At 37.1% G+C, this 25,703-nt stretch overlaps 1 protein-coding gene across 5 annotated transcripts in view; it reads left to right on the forward strand.

Annotated features, from left to right (window-relative positions):
- The window catches only part of LOC100883369 (protein turtle homolog B), a 613,440-nt gene that overhangs the window by 482,090 nt on the left and 105,647 nt on the right, over window positions 1–25,703 (forward strand). For all 5 annotated transcript variants that reach the window (XM_076536156.1, XM_076536160.1, XM_076536159.1 and 2 more), the window contains one exon: window positions 23,578–23,710. In XM_076536156.1, the coding sequence (XP_076392271.1) occupies window positions 23,578–23,710 (133 nt within the window). The remainder of the gene's footprint in view (window positions 1–23,577; window positions 23,711–25,703) is intronic.

A 25,703-nucleotide genomic window follows, 5' to 3' on the forward strand; every position in this document is an offset into this window, starting at 1 on the left:
CTTTAAGGTTTGCAGACCGAAATACCGAGCATGCTGCCGTGAGCAGAGGGTGTTTGGACCAATTTCACGCGATCACTTTGTCTCGCAAATTTCGGGGTAAGGTTGAAGAATTCGGTACACGATTTATTATAATAGACTTTTCAGGTTAGGTTTGTTAGGGGTATCAGGAATTAAGGCGAGGTTGATTAGGGCAAGTTTTTGGGAATTTTGAAGAGTTGGGGTGAGAATTTGAAAGTTATAGGAATTTGGTGATTTTGGTATAGGGATGTAGATCTATGGGATGTCCACATGAGATGGGGTGGGTATTTGGGGACGTAGAAATATAGGAATCTGTGAATCTAAGTATATGGAGGTTTAGGTATCTGAATTCTTGAGAACATAGTGATCTATAAATTTCCTTATTTAACAACTGAAGCACACAGATACCTAAAAATTTCTCAAGATTGTTAATTTATGAACCAAAAATGGAACGTAAAAGAACTTCGAAAGGTTGTCTCGCAGAAAAGAAATATACTATTTGGATATCCCGAGGAAACGAGTCCGCTAAGCCAGGAAACGAAGGGTGGATATGTAAGCCATGGGGTGTAATTGGGATTAACGTTTGATCCTTGAACTTGGTGAACGTCGCCGGAATATGAAATAGAAATGGAAGCTAGTAAAGTGGAAGATTGACGTGGAACGTGTCGAGGATCCCTTTAAATCCATTAGCAAACGCCTGCCTCGACTGCCGGAAAAACCGTAGACGTTTTTCATCCCCGTACGATAATTCTGTTCAAACACGGTGGACTTTAATTTCGCTAAGATCATGAATTGCAAATCGGCGTATTTTTGACGTAACCACTTTGGTTGGCGTTCTTCACCGTTTTTAGTTGTTAACTTGGCGATTTTTAATATTGATATAATCGACTTATGCTGATTAGTTGATGATTTAGGGTTCGTTAGTGATTTGAGATAATTAATTTTAGTTATTATACAATTTTTCTAGATATATCATAATCATAAATTCTGTAGAAAATATTAGTAATAGTATAATGCAGTTGAATAGCAGATTAGTGTAGTCTCGCGTTATATTGCCGCTCACAATAATGGGCAATTATCACTATGTGTTACAGGCACTAACGTAAAAAAGTCAAATATATAAAAATAGCAATATGACAAAACTGTTGTGTAGTAGATTTTCATAGACTCTTGTTATATCGCCGCTCACGATAATGGACAACTACCACTATACATGCGTTACAGTCACTAATGTAAAAAAGTCTAACATATAAAAATTGCTATATAACAGAAGTATTGAGCTGTAAATTCCTATAGAGAGTCTATCTCTTGCTATATTGCCGCTTACAATAATTGGCAATTACCACTATGCGTTACAGTCGTTAATATAAAAAAGTCTAACATATAAAAATTGCTATATAACAAAATTGTTGAGCAGTAAATTCCTATAGAAAGTCTATCTCTCGCTATATTGCCGCTCACAATAATTGCCAATTACCACTATGCGTTACAGTCACTAACGTAAAAACGTCTAATATATAAAAGTAGCAATATAACAAAATTATTGAGCAGTAAATTCCTATAGAAAGTCTATCTCTCGCTATATTGCCGCTCACAATAATTGCCAACTACCATTATGCCTTACAGTCGTTAATTTAAAAAAGTCTAACATATGAAAATTGCTATATAACAAAATTGTTGAGCAGTAAATTCCTATAGAGAGTCCATCTCTCGCTATATTGCCACTCACAATAATTGCCAACTACCACTATGCCTTACAGTCGTCAATATAAAAAAGTCTAAGACATGAAAATTGCTATATAACAAAATCCTACACGTAACTCAAACCTATTTCAAACAAATTCCTGCAAAATAAACCTCTTTCCCTCCGTAAATAACAGGAACTTTCAAATGAATTTCGCAGAAATTTCTAATGAAACAATAGCGAAAACTTAATGTTTCCGTTCGAATATAATTTGTCGACGTTACATTTAACAGAGAAACACTGTTATATTCTTCGAGTGTAACATCAACCGTGATCCAGCGAGTATCTTGCCGAGGGAGAATTAATTTAATTCACAGACGAATAGCGGCATCAAGATCAGAATAGTGTAGAAGCACGAGAAACTTCATATTAACATACTTGAACCTGTTCACATTCCTAAGAAGCGGAAACTTCTCGAAATTCTTGCAAATTCTGCGAATGCATATACTTTAACTTATTGTTGTCCTCCGTTATACCGTGCCGTATAATGTTCCCCGTTTTATTTCCTCTCGAATCGTTCGAAATTTACTGCGAAATTCAATTCGCACTGAAATTTAATACGGCAATTGTTAATATTTTTCACGATTTTTATTATTTTACCTGTTTTATGTAAATTAATAATTTGAGAGGTCTCTGTGATTTTGTGGAAATAGTTTTCAATGTTTCAATAATTGTAAATCAACAATTCTAAACATTTTAATAATTCAATGTAAATTAATGTTTCTACAAATTTTAATAGTGGCACAGTAACTCTTACTAATAAAATTAAATTTTTAAAATATTATGAAAATAAAAAAAATCATCTCAAAGATGTCCATCAAAAAACTACCCTAAAATATATACACCATAATAATTCAATGTAAATTAGTATTTCTACAAATTTTAATAGTGGCACAGTAACTCTTACTAATAAAATTAAATTTTAAAAATATTATGAAAATAAAAAAATCATCTCAAAGATATCCATCAAAAAACTACCCTAAAATATATACACCATAATAATTCAATGTAAATTAACATTTCTACAAATTTTAATAGTTGCACAGTAATTCTTATTAATAATATTAAATTTTTTAAATATTATGAAAATAAAAAAATCATCTCAAAGATATCCATCAAAAAACTATCCTAAAATATATACACCATAATAATTCAATGTAAATTAATATTTCTACAAATTTTAATAGTGGCACAGTAACTCTTAATAACTCTAAATTTTTAAAATATTATGTAAATAAAAAAATCATTTCAAAGATATCTATCAAAAAACTACCCTAAAATATGTACACCATAATAATTCAATGTAAATTAGTATTTCTACAAATTTTAATAGTAGCACAGTAACTCTTAATAACTCTAAATTTTTAAAATATTATGTAAATAAAAAAATCATTTCAAAGATGTCCATCAAAAAACTACCCTAAAATATGTACACCATAATAATTCAATGTAAATTAATATTTCTACAAATTTTAATAATAGCACAGTAACTCTTAATAACTCTAAATTTTAAAAATATGTAAATAAAAAAATCATTTCAAAGATATCCATCAAAAAACTACCCTAAAATATATACACCATAAGGAAGATTTCCGCCCAAAAAACCTACTACCAAAGAATCAGTGAAATTCAAAGGGTAATATCGACAGACTAAGAAACAGGGTTAGTTTCAGTATCCCGAAAAAGCGAACAAGGCCCACATTTCGGGTGAAAAGCGTCTAAATAAAGAATCGCGAAGAAAGAAGTTCCATATAGAGAAACAGTGGTGGGTAAAGACACCCCATGAGGTGCTTCCACCGGTTTGAAAAGCCCTAAGCTTCAACCGGTGATAGTCACCCTCGCAGCGACAAAGTCGGGACAAAGTAGTCCTCATTGTCTCCGACGTCCGATTATTTGAAAAACACGAGCTCGCAAAACCCCGTCTATCCACCCCTTGCCTTCGCGAGCTCGCAAAAACCACCCCCTTTTCTTTTCTTCGGTGTGAATCCTGAAACGACGCATATGGTGTGTCTGAGAGCACGTCTGTTTATTTCCGCGACAAATTTTTCTGCACTCGCGTGCCATATGCCCATTAATTTCACCCATTCATCGGCATCACCCCAGGTGTGTCGCGCACGCCGATGCAACCGGGGAATTAATTGTTTCAGCCGTTCGAACGAATTAACTGGGCCCACGTGTGCTCACCCTTAAATGGTGTTGACTTAAACTCGTTATGCGATTGTGGCCAATTTTCTTGGTTGCATCTTCTATTTTATTCAAACAAATTGACTCTTATTTTAACTTTCGTTTGATATTTTTTCAGATCGAGCTGTTTATTTATGATGTTCAGCTATTTATTTATTTTATTGTAATATTTAACTGTGTTAGTAATAATAATACAAGCAAGTGAGGCGTTTATTTATTTTTTTATTTTATTCTCAATATAAAGGTAAATCTTTGTAAAATTAATTATCATTCTCACAAAATGAACTCACGATACATTTTATTAGATCCAACTGTAGGTACTTTTTAAAGCAGTATACATCAGTTCTATTACTGCTAAAATACAATATTAAAGAATTAGTTAAGTTAGGTGAAGTTCGCAGTACAAAATGTAAGCAGTAAAATAATATTAGAGAAAAGTGAATAATAAGTAAATAAAATAAGAAAGGAATAAAACAGTAATTAACAGAAGAAAGAAGTGTAGCATTCAATTGTTTCCCGATTAAATTTCGTAACGGTAACTACAAGATCTTTCGTTGGTACATCCTATTCTCTGCTCCCAATTATTGTGCAACGTTAATTGGATTTATTTCAGACGAACGGGAACACTGCAAATTTCAACCGACTTGAATACGATTTAATTAAACGGAATGTTCCAATCTCATTGAGGGTTTACTTATCATCTTACTCGCGAGGAAAATGTGATTCGTATGAAAAGAAAGCGGAGCTGCTTGTACGATATTTCATCGCAACGAATTATACGAATCGTGATCGATCTGTGATTCCATTCGGAAGATTATTGGAGTATAAGAAACTTGCTCAAAATTATTTCTTTGGTACTTTTTATTCATATTGCAGTCTTTTGATTTTGATATTCACTGTATGAAGTTTTAATTTATTGTTAGGGTATTATTGATTTATTATTGAGTATTATTGATTTTCAGAAGAATGTTAGAGTAGGTATTGTTAATTTCATTCAGGTTATTACAATGTTAAGAACATGAGATTGTTAGAATATTAAGGATTTTCATAATATTAAAATTCAGAGTTACTGCGCTACTATTAAAGTTTGTAGAAATATTTACGTCGAATTATTAGAATGTTTAGAATTTGATTGCGTTGTGCGGTGGAACGCTGAGATACTGTGATGTGGGCAAGAACTTTAGGAATTTGGGAGTTTGGGAATTTGGGAACGTAGATGTTGGGAAATTTAGAAATTTGGGGAGGTTGGAATTTGGCAAGGGTGGAAGTGGAAGATGTGGGAATTTGACCAGTTGAGAATTTGGGAGTTTAGGGATTTGGAAATGTGGGAATTCGGGGTTGTAGGAATTGGGAGTGTAGAAATTTGAGAAGGTGGAAATTTGAGAAGGTGGAAATTTGAGAAGATGGAAATTTTAGAAGGTGGGAATTTGAGAAGATGGAAATTTGAGAAGGTGGGAATTTGAGAAGGTGGGAATTTGAGAAGATGGAAATTTGAGAAGGTAGAAATTCGAGAAGGTGGGAATTTGAGAAGATGGAAACTTGAGAAGGTAGAAATTTGAGAAGGTGGAAACTTGAGAAGGTAGAAATTCGAGAAGGTGGAAATTTGAGAAGATGGAAACTTGAGAAGGTGGAAATTTGAGAAGATGGAAATTTGAAAAGGTGGAAATTTGAGAAGATGGAAATTTGAGAAGGTAGAAACTTGAGAAGGTGGAAACTTGAGAAAATAGAAATTTGAGAAGGTGGAAACTTGAGAAGATAGAAATTTGAGAAGGTGGAAATTTGAGATGGAAATTTGAGAAGGTGGGAATTTGAGAAGATGGAAATTTGAGAAGGTAGAAACTTGAGAAGGTGGAAACTTGAGAAAATAGAAATTTGAGAAGGTGGAAACTTGAGAAGATAGAAATTTGAGAAGATGGAAATTTAAGAAGGTGGAAACTTGAGAAAATAAAAATTTGAGAAGATGGAAACTTGAGAAGATAAAAATTTGTGAAGATGAAAACTTGAGAACATACAAATTTAAAAATATAGAAATTTGAGAATTTACCACCAGAAGTTTGAACTATAAGCTTGAAATCCCACAATTCCTCAAACTCCCAAAATTCCTCCCAGTCCTCCCCCACCCCCCAAAACCACCTAACCGCAAAATAAATCTAACCCCACAAGCAAACCATCAAAGACAAATATCGCACAATTTAATCGCAAAAATTCTCAGCGAGCACTCACATCATCAGTAGCGCAGCAACCCCCTTTTGCAGACCTACTCTTATCACAAAATTCTTACTTTGTACCGCCCACGCGTTATGAAAGTGAGAAACATCACGAGGATCCAAAAGAAAAAGAAAATGAACGTTACAAGAAAAATGCAACGTCAAAGAGTGTACACTCTCGTTGACGTAATGTCATGGTGCTTCAGGCGCGATATCACGGTGGATTAATCTTCGGATGACATCTTGTACACTTTGTGCCGATACACGCGTCGTGGATTAAAATCATCTTTCTTCTCGCGAGAACTCGCTTCCCATTAACAGTATGATATTTGTGAAAACATTAAAATATTTTCTTATTTCTGAGACACGCTTTTAATTTATTATTTGTAGATATTCTTAAAATATAGGGGTAATGAGGGAAAAAGGGAAAAAGATGAGTTTTTAAGTAATTAGTTTGTATTTAAAATAGTAATAGTTTTGAGATATTTTTTTAGTTGGTTTAAATGTCTTTTTCGTATGAACCTCTTTTTCGTTTTCCAACTCACCAAATTTCTACCTTCTCAAATTTCTACCTTCTCAAATTTCCAACTTCTCAAATTTCCACCTTCTCAAATTTCCATCTTCTCAAATTTCCACCTTCTCAAATTTCCACCTTATCAAATTTCCATCTTCTCAAATTTCCACCTTCTCAAATTTCCACCTTCTCAAATTTCCACCTTCTCAAATTTCCACCCTCTCAAATTTCCACCTTCTCAAATTTCTACTTTCTCAAATTTTCACCTTCTCAAATTTCCACCTTCTCAAATTTCCACCTTCTCAAATTTCTACCCTCTCAAATTTCCACCTTCTCAAATTTCCACCTTCTCAAATTTCCACCCTCTCAAATTTCCACCCTCTCAAATTTCCACCTTCTCAAATTTCCACCTTCTCAAATTTCCACCTTCTCAAATTTCCACCTTCTCAAATTTTCACCTTCTCAAATTTCCACCCTCTCAAAATTCCACCTTCTCAAATTTCCACCTTCTCAAATTTCCACCCTCTCAAATTTCCATCTTCTCAAATTTCCACCTTCTCAAATTTCCACCTTCTCAAATTTCCACCCTCTCAAGTTTCCACCCTCTCAAGTTTCCACCTTCTCAAATTTCCACCTCCCCAAAATTCCACCTCCCCAAATTTCTACAACCCCGAGTTCCCACATTTCCAAATCCCTAAACTCCCAAATTCTCAACTAGTCAAATTCCTACATCTTCCACTTCCTAACCTTGCCAAATCCAACCTCCACAAATTTCTAAACTTCCCAATATCTCCATTCCCAAATTTCTAAAATGCTTCGCCACATCACTTCACCGCGCAAACCGCAAACAATATGAAAATGAACGACACGAGTAACAAAGAGTGAAGGTAGACTAAACCCGAAGGAATCAGCAGATGGAAGCATCGAGTGCAATTCTCATTCGATTCCATCATGCAAGAGAGATCAGGCAGGGAAATATAGCAGTCTCGACAGGCAATTAATAACGAAGAGTAACCGGGAGCGACGGGTATCAAAGGAAAACGCCTTCGGGGGAAAAATGGAACGGGTGCACGCGGCGTGTATGTTCTGTTCATCAGGAAAGCCGTGGTTGTCTTCGGTGACTACGACACATAAGACATTCGTGGATTATCCAGGAAACGACGGTACAGCTCGCTGTCGCTTTTACGACGATAATATTTCAACGGTACGTCAGTCGTTGTTTCCGTTCTGCTCGTTGCTTCGGGGATAAGTAATAGCACGTAGGAAAATTAGCCGACACCATGATTTTATGGAAAATTGAAGCTTCAATGTTCGTCTACGCTTTTCATCTTTATTTTCGAGTTTGTTCATTAATATTCATCTTCGTGTGATATTACCACACTTTATTGAACTACACGTATGTCAGAAAAATAAGGGTGCTTTTTAAAATAAAAGAAAGGAAGTTAAATAAAAAATGTAGTATTGAGGTATATCAAATGAAATGTACATATTTATTGGACATAATATGTGAACATAGTGATACCATATGCATATATGCAAATATGTGTACTCGTCCTTCAGCTACGTATGACACAAACAACTTTGATAAAGATTATGTACAGGTATAAGGTATAAACAGGAATAAACAACAATATTAACAAGATGAAGTGAAATGTTGAGAAAATTAGTCAGCAAGTTGAATAACGAGTCAGGTAGTGATGGGTTGAAACGAATTTTGCTACCAGATTGCTGAACAAACTTTGTGATGCTGTAGAATATTTGAGAATAAACAACAATATTCACAGTATTAACAAGATGAAGTGAAATGTTGAGTAAATTAGTCAGCAAGTTGAATGACGAGTCAGGTAGTGATGGGTTGAAACGAATTTTGCTACCAGGTTGCTGAACAAACTTTGTGATGCTGTAGAATATTTGAGAATAAACAACAATATTCACAGTATTAACGAAATGAAGTGAAATGTTAAGAAAATTAGTCAGCAAGTTGAATGACGAGTCAGGTAGTGATGGGTTGAAACGAATTTTGCTATCAAGTTGCTGAACAAAATTTGTGATGCTGTAAAATATTTGAGAACAAACAACAATATTCACGATATTAACAAGATGAAGTGAAACGTTGAATAAATTAGTCAGCAAATTGAATGACGAGTCAGGTAGTGATGGGTTGAAACGAATTTTGCTATCAATTTGCTGAACAAAATTGGTAATTGTGAAGAATAATTAAGAACAGACACTAATAAGAATACATACACCTCTGAAGACTGTATCGAATCTAATTAAAGACACAGTAAATAAAATTTCATTGTTTTCATAACATACATCCCGAAAATATAACCGATCGAAGAGGCGTTGATTAATTTTTCCTGCGTTCGCGTGTCGCGAAGGTATCCCCGTTGTATTCGCCCCCGGTCTCTCGAGAATTCGCCGTGCTGGAAGCTCGCAGTTATTAACAGCGCGTCGCGTCTCGTCGCCCCGTGACAGAGAAAAGCAGAAACCGCTGGATCGCGATCCCCGAAACCGGTCCCGTCACAAATTTAATAACCGAACGCGTGGGTCGATTCCCCTACTCTCTCGCTACGAACAAAAGGAAGAACGCTCGAAAAACCTGAGGTGAAATTAAAGAGGAGAGAGAGAGAAGCTTCCAGGGAGATGACTGGAACACCCTGACGGCGTGCAAGAGGTAGAAAAGTGAAACGGAGAGAAGTAGACGGCAGCCGTACATTAATTACTCGGATGTTATATGCATGTTGATGGGATACATATGTATGAGCACTTGTAAGTAAGTTGTTCGCCAAGGGGATATTCCCTGCGGAACGACGCGGCGGATGCGCTGTCATGAGATGCAGGGATATTCGGAGCTGGTGGTTTATGTGGGTGTGTCAGGATTTTTAGGTGGAGGAATTTCGACGCGTGGACATTTTGGGTTATTGATATTTTGGGGTGCAGGGATTTTGCGATGCGGAAATTTTAGGTTGTAGGAATTTTTTGTAGAGACTTTGGGATGTGGTAAATTTTGGGTTACTGAAATTTTGAGGTAGGGATTTGGGGATATGGGAATTTGGAGCAATAGAAATTTGGAGTTATAGGAATTTAGAGTTAATACTTAACAATGTCAGTATCATACAACTGAAATTAAAAATATTCTTATTTGGAGACTCGGTGAAATTTACAGTTTCATCATGAATCGTTGATGGAATACTTATGTACGAGCATTTGTAAGCCGCCGAGGGGATATTCCCTTCGGGAACATCGTCTCGTGGCAGAAACGTTGTCTCGGCCTATTTGAAACGGCGAAAAATCGCTGGTACTTGTAGCAGTGACAGAGCAACGTGTCCCGGGGAGAAGGGTGCTCGATTTCCATGAACTTTAATCGCGAGTCGAGTCCCGTGGGAAGTTGCGATCTGGAAAAAAGCATCGTGACTCGAGGACGATTCACTGGATCCAGCTCGTAACGAGCTGCTGAGCTGAATTCGTGCTCGGGTAACGGAAATGAACGGAAAAAATCAGTCGGAAAATTCAGACCGCGAGTGAAATGACGTTTCAACGCTCTGACTGATGTGTTGGAACCGTGTATTCCGTGAGTGCCATCTTTTATTTCTTAAATTGCTATTTGAACAATATTTTTCTACCTTATTTTTCTTAATTGACTTTCGTTCAAATTTCTTCGTTTAAAGGAATTTATAAAACATTTATGAATTTTTTAGTTTAGTTTGTTTTTGAATTTTATTTGTGATTTGGGGTGTTTTGTTTGTGTTGTAGAATGTGGGTATGTAGTGTATGAGTATGTGGATATGTGGACATTTCTGGATACGTAGGTTACTGTGAGGGCTTTGGTAATTGTGGACGTAGGTCTTTTAGAGTTGTAGGTACGTAGATACTTTGATAGATGGGTGACTAATATCCCTACATCCACATATCCCCACATCCACATATCACACTATCCACATATTCCCACATCCACAGATCCCGCTATTCACATATCCCCACATCCACATATCACACTATCCACATATCCCCACATCCACATATCCCTACATCCACATATCCCCACATCCATACGTCCCCACATCCACATATCCCCACATCCATACGTCTCCACATCCACATATCCCCACATCCACATATCCCCACATCCACATATCCCCACATCCACATATCCCCACATCCACATATCCCCACATCCATACGTCCCCACATCCACATATCCCCACATCCATACGTCCCCACATCCACATATCCCCACATCCACACGTCCCCACATCCATACGTCCCCACATCCACATATCCCTACATCCACATATCCCCACATCCATACGTCCCCACATCCACATATCCCCACATCCATACGTCCCCACATCCACATATCCCCACATCCATACGTCCCCACATCCACATATCCCCACATCCACATACCCCCACATCCCTATACCCCCATGTGTCTACATCCCCTCTCCCAACATCCCTATCTCCCTACATCTCCACATCCCAACATCCCCACCTCCCCAATCCCTTATTACCTCACCAAATCACCAAGTTGAACCCTAGTCCTAATCTTGATATAGAATGAAGAGAATCGATCGACATCGATTAATGCAAAGGCAGACGAGAGAATCCGAGGACGGACTTGAGCTGGAAGTATTAGTTATGCCGCCATAAATACACAGAGCAGCGTGATTTCAATTTTAGACAGCCAGTTAATGGACGCTGGCAGCACTTTGCCGGATACCGGATCATGGTCTCTGTGCTCCGTACAAACAAGCTGTAATTAGTCGACGTCGAACGACATGCAAGTGAATTAAGACGCGGCTTATGGCCGGTCAAATATTTGCAGGCTCCCGCGATCTCACCTCCCGCAAAGACCCGCCATGCTAAACGAGGGATTTCGGCTAACCAGTGTCGCTGCTCATCGACAATATGGAGTATACAGCGTGTCGAACTATTTTGGCGAGTTTTATGGGGATTTAGGGTCTAGTGGAAGTTGGTAGATGTTTAAGTATTTTGTGTGAGTATTATGATATTGTTTCGTTAAACAAATTCTGCGTTGTTATTTCTGTCAATATCTGTGTTCACATAAAACTGAATAAATACAAACAAATTTTGCATCATTATTTCTACAACTAGTCTACATTCATATAAAAAATGAGAACCCAAAAATTTTTGCATCGTTATTTCCAGATGTAATCAAGATGATTCGTTATTTAATGAACGCATAAAAATTTTATTGTTATTATTATTATCTCCATGAATAATTAAGTTCCCGTGTTTAATGAATGTAAAAGAATTTTATATCGCCATTTTCAGCCAGGATTTAATTACCGTTTGTATTATCATGTTACAATAAAACTGATTAAGTAATAAAGACGTATATTTCATTTTTCACTTCCATTTTACAATCCATTAGTTGATGAAAGGAATATAGTATTATTACATTATATGCGTATTACCGTGTAATGAAATTAAACGTAATATTATCGCATGTCATTAATTACTTTGAATTATCTGACCTGGCGGTGAATGACCGATGACCGTGTTTATAAGTTGATGAATTTATTCGTGTGAACGTGTAAATTTCAAATTCAGAGATTCACACTTTTTTTAAATTGTTAATAATTTATTTTGTGGTCCGGAAGTTATCAAATTCTAAATGTAGAAATTTACTGATTTTCAAATATTCAATCTTGTGGATGTTCACATATTGAAATTTCTCATAGCCTAAAATTTGCAAAGTACTCAAGTTGTCTAAATCCCCAAATTCCTCAGCCATCTAGTTGCAAATTCCCAACTTCCCCAAATTCCCCAAATTTCCCAAATCCCCAAGTTTCCCAAATTCCCCAAATCCCTAAGTTCCCCAAATTCCCCAAATTCTCAAGTTTCCCAAGTTTCCCAAATTCCCCAAATCCCCAAGTTCCCCAAATTCCCCAAATTCTCAAGTTTCCCAAATCCCCAAATTCGCCAAATTCCCAAGTTTCCCAAGTTCCCCAAATTCCCCAAATTCCCCAAATTCCCCAAATTCCCCAAATTCCCCAAATTCCCAAGTTTCCCAAGTTTCTCAAATTCCCCAAATTCCCAAATTCCCCAAATCCCTAAGTTTCCCAAATTCCCCAAATTCCCAAATTTCCCAAATTCCCCAAATTCCCCAAATTCCCAAATTCCCAAGTTTCCCAAATTTCCCAAGTTTCCCAAATTCCCCAAATCCCCAAGTTCCCCAAATTCCCCAAATTCCCCAAATTCCCCAAATCCCCAAATCCCTAATTTTCCCGAATTCCCCAAATTCCCAAGTTTCTCAAATTCCCCAAATCCCCAAATTCCCAAATTCCCCAAATCCCTAAGTTTCCCAAATTCCCCAAATTCCCAAGTTTCCCAAATTCCCCAAATTCCCCAAATTCCCCAAATTCCCCAAATTCCCCAAATTCCTCAAATTCCCATATTCTCCAAATCCCCACATTCTCTACATTTCCTAAATTCCCCAAATTCCCCAAATCCCCAAGTTTCCCAAATTCCCCAAATTCCTCAAATCCCCAAGTTTCTCAAATTCCCCAAATTCCCTAAATTCCCTAAATTCTCCCAACTCTCCAAATCCCCAAATTCCCTAAAGTCTCAAACCCCGTTAAATTTCACCCCACAGTCCGTAAATTGCCTGCCATCAGCAACCAAGATATATCCGCCATCTCAAAAATCCCAGCCAAAGCCCGTAATCGACAAAGAAAACTAGAGGAAAGAAAACACTAGAATAAATCGAAGGTCCCCGTAATGAACTATCAAAAGAGAAAAAAAGTGGTCGTCAGTCGACGGAATAATGGGTAGTTTTGAATAACCGCGCGTCAAGATCCGCCGAACGATGCCGCTTTTGCGGCCGATGTCAAACGCGCCTCGCAATCGGCGAAAAATTCGTGGGAAAAATCGAGGAACACCTTTTATCTAGCCATCGGCTCGGCAGCCTATTCTAAATGCTCCACGGCATTGTTTGCGGCAACTTTCAGCCGCTTTTACCATCGCAAACAAGCATTTTCATTTAGTTTTCTTTTCATCTGCCCGATGCGCTAAGTGAATTTTACTGGCCGCCTCCATTCCGCTTTCATTTCCTACGCGACTGTTTGGTAAATCTAATCCTTGCTGTTCATAAAAATCTCTGCTGTCTTCTCTTTTCATTCGTTCACTCTCTCGGTATACCACTTTCGTTCTCCTCCCATTTTTCGCACGCCTTCCTTGTTTTTGTACATACTTTAATTATGTATTTTCGTTGTTCCTTTTTTATGCGCTTCGTTCTTTAATCTTCTCGTTAATAGTTTGTTGCGTCGTTGTGCATTAGATTTTGTAGAAAGTTACGGTTGGGTTAAAATTTGGAGGTTTTTGTTAGGACGTTTTCACTGCTAATGAATGCGAGGTTCCAAGTAGTGATGGGTATAAACATTGCGTATTATATTTTCACTACTGTTCTCTTTCTTTCATTACTGTACTTGTATATGTCTTCTCCTATCTCTTGTCTTACCTCTTTAACCTTCTTCTTTAAAAATTTCATTTAAAAAATGATAAAGTATTTTTTGTTCATATTTTATGTTCAGTATTAGGCGATTTAATAAACGTTATGCCAGCATGAAAATTTGTAGCGGAACATTTGAATTTTCCTTGATTTTTTTAATTATCCAATTATACGATACGTTGCGCTCGACGTGTCACAGACGTTCGAATCGATTTTTTGTTCTCGCATCCGATCTTTCTGTTCCATTTTCGTTCTCTCATGTGACAGCTCGCTTTAATACGCTTCGTCATCGAGCGAAAATAAAACAGCAAAATTTAATCGGTAGCTGTTACGCGTGACGAGAACAACGCATCGAACAGGAATAACTGAATACGTGGTTTTGGCGTAACGAACGAGTGACGGGGGACGAAAAAAAAAGGAATTTCCCCAATCATATATTCAAATGTAGCTCGCGTCCCGTTGCGTCGGCGAATCATTGGGAATGGTAAAAAAATATAGGCTCCATTTGAACAGTTTTCTGACAACAATACGGATCGCATTTCATTAAGTTCTTCAAACATGCACTTCGATTCCTGAAGAAACATTGAATGTTAATTGTTTCAAACGTTTTGATACAACAGTTTAACAGAATACAATAATTTGTAATTGACAAGAAAGTGATGGTATGCGATTTTTGTACTAAAATGTTTGAACTTAGAGAAAATGTGTTGAGAAGTTATTGGAAGTTCATTCTTGACGTCCATTTTGTTTGTTCATATTGATAGTACTGATGTATGTGAATAATAGTTGCATGATACATTTATGTACATTATGTATGAGGACTTCAACCCATCACTACCAAATGTAGCCTCAACCCATCACTACCAAATGTAATCTCAACCCATCACTACCAAATGTAACCTCAACCCATCACTACCAAAGGTAACCTCAACCCATCACTACTAAATGTAACCTCAACCCATCACTACTAAAGGTAACTTCAACCCATCACTACCAAATGTAACTTTAACCCATCACTACCAAATGTAACCTCAATCCATCACTACCAAAGGTAACTTCAACCCATCACTACCAAATGTAACCTCAACCCATCACTACCAAATGTAACCTCAACCCATCACTACTAAAGCTAACTTCAACCCATCACTATCAAATGTAACCTCAACCCATCACTACTAAATTTTCCTGAACTTGTTTTTGTTAATTTGTTAGGGTCGTAAATATGTCGACCCTAAGTTAAATATCAAAGTTAAATATAACCCTTAGCCTGTTATATTATTTACAATTTGCATATAAAATGCCTAACACATAATTGCACAAGGACTATAACTAACATCACCCAAATATGTACTAATTCTTTTAAAAATAAAAAAAGTAAAATTCATCTTTAAATAAAATTTTAACCTATAACTTTCTACCCCCAATTTGAACATCCCTGTTACCCTATCAATAAGTGCAGTTTAAATGGAACATAACCTCCATCGATCGCATGATCGCGTAAATCCGTTTGACGTCGAAACGTAGAAGCAATTAATGGAGAACGCATTAATTATCCGTGGCAAATATTGAAAATGGCAGCCGACTTACGATCCATTTAACATTTCGTCGTTGGTCGAATATCGGAAGGGTCCTCGGGATCGCGAGCCCTTCGGTTTTATGCGGCAACGATTTTAATTTACCCGTCGAGAGCGTGAAAAATCGTTTTGGCTGTGTATTACGTTCACGCTGGCCGGAACAAAGGGAACAATGCTCGATTGTTGCGGCACAGAGCCCCGCGAATGGACGATCCTCCCTCGATTCTCGCCTCGCGATGCATCGCTGCCCTCGCGATAGCTTAACGCGAGATGAAGAGGATTGCTTCCAATGGGATCCTGCTTTAACCCTTTCGTTACCGACCTTCGCTATACTGTTGTTCTTTGTTAAACGATCCTTGTTTGCTTACTGCGAAACGAGCCGAAATTATTTATCGACCGCTGCGAGTCGGACCGATGTCCTTTGTTTAACTATTCAGGTGCTTTCTTATTTATTTACTTTGTTATTAAGACAAGTACTTTGTTATGTGTTCGTAATAATTACTAATAGTTATGTCTGTTTAAATTTTAAATTCGTTACATTGATACCAAATGTACTTAACTTACATCCTAGGGTTAAAAGATCTCTAGATCCTTACATTTCTAGATCTCTATAGTCCTAAATGTCTACTTATATTCCTAAAATTGTACAATACTTTAGAACTCCATATTCCCAGGCAGTACCTTCAATAGACTTCAACGTTAAGAACAGATCTCAATATTAAATATAGACTTCAATACTAAATATAAATATTCAGTATTTTTACCTTCATGTGACTGGTGGGGTTTGAGATTCTGAACAACTTTTCCCTTTACAAAAATTTCGTCCGAAGCTTCGTTTCTGAATTATTGAGCAAAAACACGGACCAATCAGAGCGCGAGGATGGCGCATGCGCGGTCGCTAGACTCGGAGCTCTCTCGCGTCTGCGCATGCGCGGTCGCTAGACTCGAAGCTCTCTCGCGTCTGCGCATGCGTCCTCGCGCTCCGAATGGTTTTTGCTTAATAATTCAGAAACGGAGCTTCAGATCGAATTTTTGCAAAGGGAAAAGTTGTTCAGAATCTCAAACCCTACCAATTGCGAGAGTTACATTAATTGTGAGACACTCTGTATGTTATAACTTCGTACTCACCATGCATCCTCATATCGTATTTGCTTCTTTGATCCTCTTAGCATCTCCATTGTGATCTACACAATTCTGGAACACCTTATATATTTCTATATACCTCCTATATTTCTACCTATTGATATTTCCCTTCCATGATTAAACCTTTTCAACATGAACGTCCATAAAAATTCCATCATAAAAATATTCCATAGTTCGTAAAAATTCCCGAAGCACGACAGGATTAATTAATCTTGCCAAGCGTCCACAACTTTTAATTCGTCTTTTATCGCATTAAAAGCACGCTCTGTCCGCGGCAAGACAGTTTCCTCGAGCGACAGTAACCGATTTGTCACGGGACGGCGACAATGACGGATTCCAGGTCAGCGACGAGCGAGAACGGTCGATTAATCGATGGCTATTACGCACAATCAATTATCGAGTACAACGCTCCTCAAGTAATCGGCGAAAACGGGAACGAAAGACCGCGGATGAACGAGAGCGACACGGGGATGAAAACTCGATATTAAGCGAATTATCCTTACAAGCAACCTACTTACATATCTCTACCTTGCCGCACTTCAACGCGAACCAACCGGCTCTGTATTAAATTACACTGTGTGCAGATCTCTTCGGGTTCTCGAGTGTTGTTCCTGCCGAGAATTTCAAGATCTACCTTTGTGCAAGATAAATGTTTAGATACTCAATTGTTCCGGGCGTTTCTTCGTTTATCGCGACGATAATTGTGTACCGATCCCTTTATGCTAACAGTTATTCGAAGCAATTTAATCAGCGGTCTTATGCTAAACGATTCAAAGTTTTAGATCGAAACTTTTCGTATAAACGGACAATTTTATTACCTTCGTCGAGTGGAACTGGATGTGGACATTTTCAGACCTATGGCATTTCTCATTGTTACATAGACTTAAATTTTGAATAGGGGTACTGTGACTGAAAAATTGTGGAGATCTGATATGACCACAATCTGAAATTACAAGGACTCAAGTTTGTACAATGCTGACATTCTGAGATCTACTAACAGACCCTGTATGCACTCGTATAAACTAATAATAGTATATACAGGGTGATTCAGGATTAACCTAACCGAATTGCACCGAATTCCACAAGTAAAAATAAGAAAATACACAAGCTCACGAATGCTTCATGAACTAGTTATTATAAAAATACTAGCACAATACTACAGTCTATACATCTACCTAAATTCCAGTACTATAGCCAAAAACGCTATATACCAGAAGTCAAAAGGCGCACTCCTGCCAAATACACAGAGGTGATTGTACCCGAGCTGATTGAAAAGGGGGCTCAATATTGGAGCTGCCAAGCACGCTGGACATTGTATAGGCCGTGTTAGTAATGGTTTAACGATAATAGGTAAATCGAGAGGCTCTCGTACGATCTCTTTTGTTTCGCATGGGAGCGGCGAGTAGCCGGCACATTAAAACACGCTTGCATATTCATAAGAGAAGGAATGCACTTAAGCGAGTTAACGACTCAACGAGTGCTGAATATTCTTGACAGCCACGCGAACCGGCTGCGTTTTAATTAACGTTGCAAATTATTGTTGATGTCGGCCTGTTTGTTATACGGGAATATTATTGGACCGATGGACGTTCGAGGAAATATTCTCTGGACGTTCGTGTCAGGCTCTCGAGAAAATTTCTTCTTCGTGGGAATTTTGGGGATTTTGGGATCTAGGGATTTTTTGATGTAGAGATTTTTGGGACCTAGAAGTCTAGGGATTAGGGGATTTTGGGATTTAGGAATTTTGTAATCTAGGGATTTTTCGGATTTAGGGATTTTGTGATATAGGGATTTTTGGGGTTTTGGGATTTTTGGGATTTGGGGATTTAGGGATTTAGGGATTTAAGGATTTAGGAATTCAGGGATTTAGGGATTTAGGGATTTAGGAACTTTTAGGATTTCGAGGATTTTGGGGATTTTGGGGATTTTGGGGATTTAGGAATTTAAGAATTTAGGAATTCAGGGATTAAGGGATTTAGGGATTTAGGAATTTAGGGATTTAGGGATTTAGGAATTTAGGGATTTAGGAATTTAAGGATTTAGGGATCTAAGGATCTAGGGATTTTGTGATATTGCAACTTTTGGTATCTAGAAATCTAGGGATTTTGGAATTTAGGAATTTAGGGATCTAGGCATCTGGGGATTTTGTGATCTAGGAATTTAGGGATTTTGGGATTTTGGAATCTAGGGATTTTGTGATGTTGGAATTTTCGCCATCTAGAAATCTAGGGATTTTGGGATTTAGGAATTTAGGGATCTAGGGATCTAGGGATTTTATGATTGAGAGATTTAGGGATTTTGGGATCTAGGGATCTAGGGATCTAGAAATCTAGGGATGTAGGATTCTAGGAATTTAGGAATTTAGAAATTTAGGAATTTAGGAATTTAAGAATCTAGGAATCTAGGAATCTAGGAATCTAGGAATCTAAAAATCTAGGAATCTAGGAATCTAGGAATCTAGAAATCTAAAAATCTAGAAATCTAGGAATCTAGGAATTTAGGAATCTAGGAATCTGGAAATCTAGGAATCTGAGAACTTAACAACGTAAAAATCTAAAAATCTGTAAATCCAACTTACCAAACAATCCAGAAATAATATTTCTACCTACATAACAAAAAAATCGAATTTCCAGTAATAACCAATACATAAAAAAATAAATTTACTAGCACAATTTCAATCTTTAATCAGCCTCGCTTATTGACCACTGTAATAACATAAAATCGAAAGTCCTCTTGCAGTGATATTAAAAAAATTTGTAAAGAATTTAATAACAAATTTCGCATTGAACGAACGAAATTTTCCCGGCAACGAAAACTGTAATTAAAAATGGTGGCCACCCGTTGAAAACAGAGTGAACGGACGGCCATCAAAAGGCAACAGTGCTTCGAAAACTAATGAATCGCTTTACGCGTTCTCCCCGTATAAGAATCGAACGTTCATGCCCTCGACAGCTATGAAAGTTTCACCGTTCAAGGACCGACGCAATTTACCAAGGGGAAAAAATTTCACGAAATTTCACCCCCCACTTGATTTTTCAACCTTCGTAAATAGTCAATTTGATGGGGTTCGAGGGGACGCGTTTCGGTATTCAACGCCCGGATACACGATATCGAGTTTGTTATCGTGTTTTGAATACGTGCCGTGTTTTTCTTTAAACAGAAACATTGTTGCTCCCATTGGGAGGACAAAATAGTGGCGAACTTTTGCGTGATTTGTCCTCTCGCTGTCCTGCATTTTAAACGCGGGAAAACTGGCGAAAATTCGCTTCGTTTCATTACTTCTTTATTATTGTGGTCCGTTTTGATTATTTGCTTATTTTTCATTTATTTTGCTTGTTATCATTTATTTTTCTGTTATTTTGCTGAAAGATAGAGGATTGTGCAGAGGGACCTGTTTTCGATATATTTTTATTATATTATTATTATTATTTTTGCTTATTTTTCATTTATTTTGCTTGCTATCATTTATTTTTCTGTTATTTTGCTGAAAGATAGAGGATTGTGCAGAGGGACCTGTTTTCGATATATTTTTATTATATTATTATTATTATTTTTGCTTATTTTTCATTTATTTTACTTGCTATCATTTATTTTTCTGTTATTTTGCTGAAAGATAGAGGATTGTGCAGAGAGACTTGTTTTCATTTAATGTTTTACATATATTTTTATTATATTATTATTATTATTTTGGTATATATTTATTTATGAAGGTATTCCTTATAGATGTACATTTGACAATTAATATACATTTTTTGTTTTATATTTATTTGAGTCGCGTGTACTACTTTTTGAGGCAGGAGTACTTGCTTGTTTACAGCCATCTTGTTTCCTCACCGCCATCTTGTCTCCTTACCGCCATCTTGTCTCCTTACCGCCATCTTGTCTCCTTACGGCCATCTTGTCTCCTTACGGCCATCTTGCTTCCTCCCCGCCATCTTGTCTACTTGCGGCCATCTTGTCTCCTCACCGCCATCTTGTCTCCGTACACCCATCTTCACATTAGCACCCGTCTCAAACACCTTCCATCGTTATTAAACATGCGGTACTGCCGTCCAAAAATACCTGACTGTGCCGAAGTCTACAGATGAGTGCAGTACTCGTGAAAACTTCATTTTGCAGTCATCGAGCCTCAAGGTCGAATTTACGAAATCGACTTGTCTCTCTCGCGCGTCGCATATACGTGCATGGTCCCGTTGTTCGTGCGAACACACAGAGCCAACTTTCCTTGAGGAAGTATATTTCGTAAATTCGACCTTGAGGCTCGATGACTGCAAAAATGAAGTTTCCACGAGTACAGCACTCACCGGTAGACTTCGGCACTGTCAGTTATTTTTGGAGAGCAACCGCATGTTTGATAAAGTGGGAAGGTGTTCAGATGCGAACAAGATGGCCGAACGGAAACAAGATGGTCGTAAGTGTAACTCTACGATCTTATCTTGGCCCATGTAACGTTACACTTATTAGTCCCCATTTGACCTAGAATAATTATTAAGGAAAATTATGCACTCACCGCAAGGCGTATAGAGACTTAGAGCAGTCCAGTTAATTGCTACAATTACCTTTGATTAATGCTGCTAATTACCCTCTCGTCTTTTTACTTTCCTACTTTTTTTTTATTCTCTCTTTGAGACCGGTTAACGAGACCGACGTGACTGCTCGTGAATTCTCCTGATCATCAAAACGAACAATCCAACGACTCCTATCGAAATGATTTAATTTCATTCAATAATTTTCCTCTCGGAAAATATTGTTTCGTTCTTCTTTCAATTTTCAAATTTATACCGCCACATTTGCATACGATGTTTTTTAAATCACTGTCTTTTGTTATTTAAATGCACGCGGTTTCGGCTGCCAATTATTTTATGAATAATCTCGTCCGCGAAGACTCGTATACGGCTCGTCGAAACGGTGATTTTCTGTATTTGCGGAATTGAATTATTAAAAACTCCTCGTTTGCTTTAATCGGGAAGGATTATTCGATTGTACGGAAACGTGTTGAGCGCGGTTCCGTTTGACAAAATAGAAAGGTGGATATACGTAATCCGGTTAAATTTTATGATTTTAGCATTTCAGGATTTTAGAGAGTAAGGGTTTTGAGGTTATGGAAGGTTAGGATTTTACATGGTGGGAAATTTGAGGTTATGCAAGGTTAGGACTTTATACAGTTGGAAATTTAGGGTTATGTAGGGTTAGGATTTTACAAGGCTGGAAATTTGAGGTTATGCAAGGTTAGGACTTTATACAGTTGGAAATTTGAGGTTATGTAGGGTTAATATTTTACAAGGTTGGAAATTTGAGGTTATGCAAGGTTAGGACTTTATACAGTTCGAAATTTGGGGTTATGTAGGATTAGGATTTTACAAGGTTGGAAATTTGAGGTTATGCAAAGTTAGGACTTTATACAGTTGGAAATTTGAGGTTATGTAGGGTTAGGATTTTAAAAGGTTAGAAATTTGAGGTTATGTAAGATTAGGACCTTACACAGTTGGAAATTTGCGGTTATGTAGGATTAGTATTTTACATGGTGGGGAATTTGAGGTTATGAAAGTTAGGAATTTACGTGGTTTGGAAATAGCAAGACTTGAGAACTTGGCAACTTTCGAATTTGGGGATGTGCGAATTGGGAAACATGAAAGTTTAGAGACTTGGAAGAATGATGAAATGGTGAAATTCGACAATTTAAGGATTATCAGCTATAAAAATTTGAGAATTTATGGAATTGGGGAATGTGGAAATTGGAGAATGTGGGAATTGGGGAATGAGGGAATTGGAGAATGTAGGAATTGGGGAATATGGGAATTGGGGAATGAGGGAATTGGATGTAAATAGGAATTAGGGAACGTGGGAATTGGGAAGTGTGGGAATTGGGGAACGTGGGAATTGGGGAGTGTGGGAATTGGGGAATGTGTGAATTAGGGAATGTGGGAATTGGGGAATGTGTGAATTGGGGAATGTGTGAATTGGGGAATATGGGAATTGGGGAATATGGGAATTGGGGAATGTGAGAATTGGGGAATGTGGGAATTGGATAATGTGGGAATTGGATAATGTGGGAATTGGATAATGTGGGAATTGGGGAATGTGAGAATTGGGAAATGTGGGAATTGGGGAATGTGGGAATTGGAGTAAGTGGGAATTGGAGTAAGTGGGAATTGGGGAATGTGGGAATTGGAGAATGTTGGAATTGGGGAATGTGGGAATTGGGGAATGTAGGGATTGGGGAATATGGGAATTGGGAAATGTGGGAATTGGAGTAAATAGGAATTAGGGAATGTGGGAGTTGGGGAATGTTGGAATTGGGGAATGTGGGAATTGGAAAATGTGAAAATTAATTAATGTGGGAATTGAAGAATGTTTAAATTGGTGAATGTAGAAATTTGGAAATGTGGGAATTGCTGAAAGTAAAAATTAGGGAATGTGGGAATTACAAAAAGTAGAAATTTGCAAATGTACGAATATGTCAATTGCCAAAAATAGAAATTTGAAAATGTCACAATTCGAAAAAGTACAAATTCGGAAATTTTGATACCTAAATTCGAAAACTACTCAACCATAAAATTGCTAGTACCACAGCATATTCATAACCGACCTTAGCGGTCACATTGAACTCTTCCGAAACGATCGTTAGAAGTGATTATACGAGGCGAACCCTGGTCACGCTCTACTCGTCATATGATGTGCCTTCGCTGACTCTCGACTCGTCTTTGTCATTACAGTGACAATGATAGATGCAGAAGCAGTGGCAGGTGGAATTGCTCAGTTACCATGCGACGTGGATCCTCCGGTCTCTGGGGACAAGCTACACCTAGTTATTTGGTACAAGGAGGAGGCTGACGCACCGATATACAGGTAAGTTTTTCTCTAGCATTATTATTTATCTTTTACCATCTAAGTCATCTTTACTTCGTTGTTTCTCAACTACCATACTTCAAAGGAAACGAGTCTACCATACTTTACTTGTAAACACGCTGTTCAGAAGAGTTTTCATGAAAACTTCAGTTACTAAAATTTTGTAACTTGAATTAATGAACTTGTTATTTATTTTATGTTCTTTTTGTTAGTTTATGCAATTGAGGTTCAGACGTTCACTGTTTTTGTGTTGTTTATATTTTTATTAAATATATAATATTTTGAAAATATTTTTATTTTGACATTGCATTTGTTAGATTATTTTTTTTTATTTATTTTAAAAATATTTTACAATTTTTTTATTGTAAACTTTTTTGGAAAAATTTTTTGTTTCATAACTTGTGTTATTTAGTAAACTAAGTTATTATTAATTATTGCTGGGTTTTTATTTATTATTAGTGTTGCTGTTATACAAATTTGTTTAAAAATTGCAAGTTTGAAAGTGAAGTTTGTATTACAAACTTTAGGTATTCACAAGTTTAGGATAAAAATTAATATAAATCATGCAGTTAGTTAAAAAAAAATAACATTATTTAGTTAAATAATAATTGTCCGAGATCTTGCTCGATTTTTCAGTAAAATTATAATAAAACCATTAAAGTATTTCAATCTCGCCTTCAATTTTTTAATATTTCTCTTCAAATATTATCTTAGACCTTCAAATATTTCACTGCGGATATTTCCTCAAATTTTCAAATATTTCATTTCCAATATTGCCCCGAATTTTCAAATATTCGAGTATCGCCCTCTTGAGTGTTGCCTACAGCATATTATTTCGCTTCGAATGTTGCCTACAATTAACTTTCTCAGAAATCTCAATTAACGCGAAAACCCGTCAAGTGCAATGTAGTTTATTCAAAATTAATTTGCAACGGGAAATTAATTGCTACTTGTATTATAAAGCTTAGCTCGAGAACGGTCGCCTATTGAACCGTTGAGAGTTATTGGGAAATAATGAAGCCAATATCATTGTTCATTCTGTAACACTTCTATTTTAATCAACCTTCGACGAAAATATTACATCATTTTATTCTAAGTTGTTCTTAACATAACTGTTCAATAATACATGTACTTTTTTACTGTTCATGGTTTTGAAAGTTAATTTGGAGATAAACGAGTGGGCAGTGAATTTGTAAGAACATAACCTATTCTCGAGATATTGGTGCTTGAAAATGGACAAAATGGCGAATCTCAGGCGCGTCAGCTGTTTTGTAGCACTTCATATAATTAGAGTGCTTTTTGAAGAGTGCTTTTTAATTTTTGGGGGTGTTTGTCGAGATTTATGTTAAATATAAGAGTGAAGAGTGGTGGTTTTGTAGTTTGTTCTTTGATCGTTGTTTATTTGACTTCAGTTTTTGGAATTGGGAATTGGGGAATGTGGGAATTGGGGAATGTAGGAATTGGGGAATGAGGGTATTGGGGAATGTGGGAATTGGGGAATGTGGGAATTGGGGATTGAGGGAATTGGGGATTGAGGGAATTGGGGAATGAGGGAATTGGCGAATGTGGGAATTGGGGAATATGGGAATTGGGGAATGAGGGAATTAGGGAATGAGGGAATTGAGGAATGAGGGAATTAGGGAATGAGGGAATTGGAGAATGAGGGAATTGGGGAATGAGGGAATTGTAGTAAATAGGAATTAGGGAATGTGGGAATTGGGAAATGTGGGAATTGGGGAATGTTGGAATTGGGGAATGTGGGAATTGGGGAATGTAGGAATTGGGAAATGAGGGAATTAGGGAATGAAGGAATTGGAGAATGAGGGAATTGGGGAATGAGGGAATTGTAGTAAATAGGAATTAGGAAGTGTGGGAATTGGGGAATGTGAGAACTGGGAAATATGGGAATTGGGGAATGTGGGAATTGGGAAATGTGGGAATTGGGGAATGTGGAAATTAGGAAGTGTGGGAATTGGGGAATCTGGGAATTGGA

Source organism: Megachile rotundata, chromosome 10 (assembly GCF_050947335.1).
Source record: "Megachile rotundata isolate GNS110a chromosome 10, iyMegRotu1, whole genome shotgun sequence".
Classification (NCBI taxonomy): domain Eukaryota; kingdom Metazoa; phylum Arthropoda; class Insecta; order Hymenoptera; family Megachilidae; genus Megachile; species Megachile rotundata.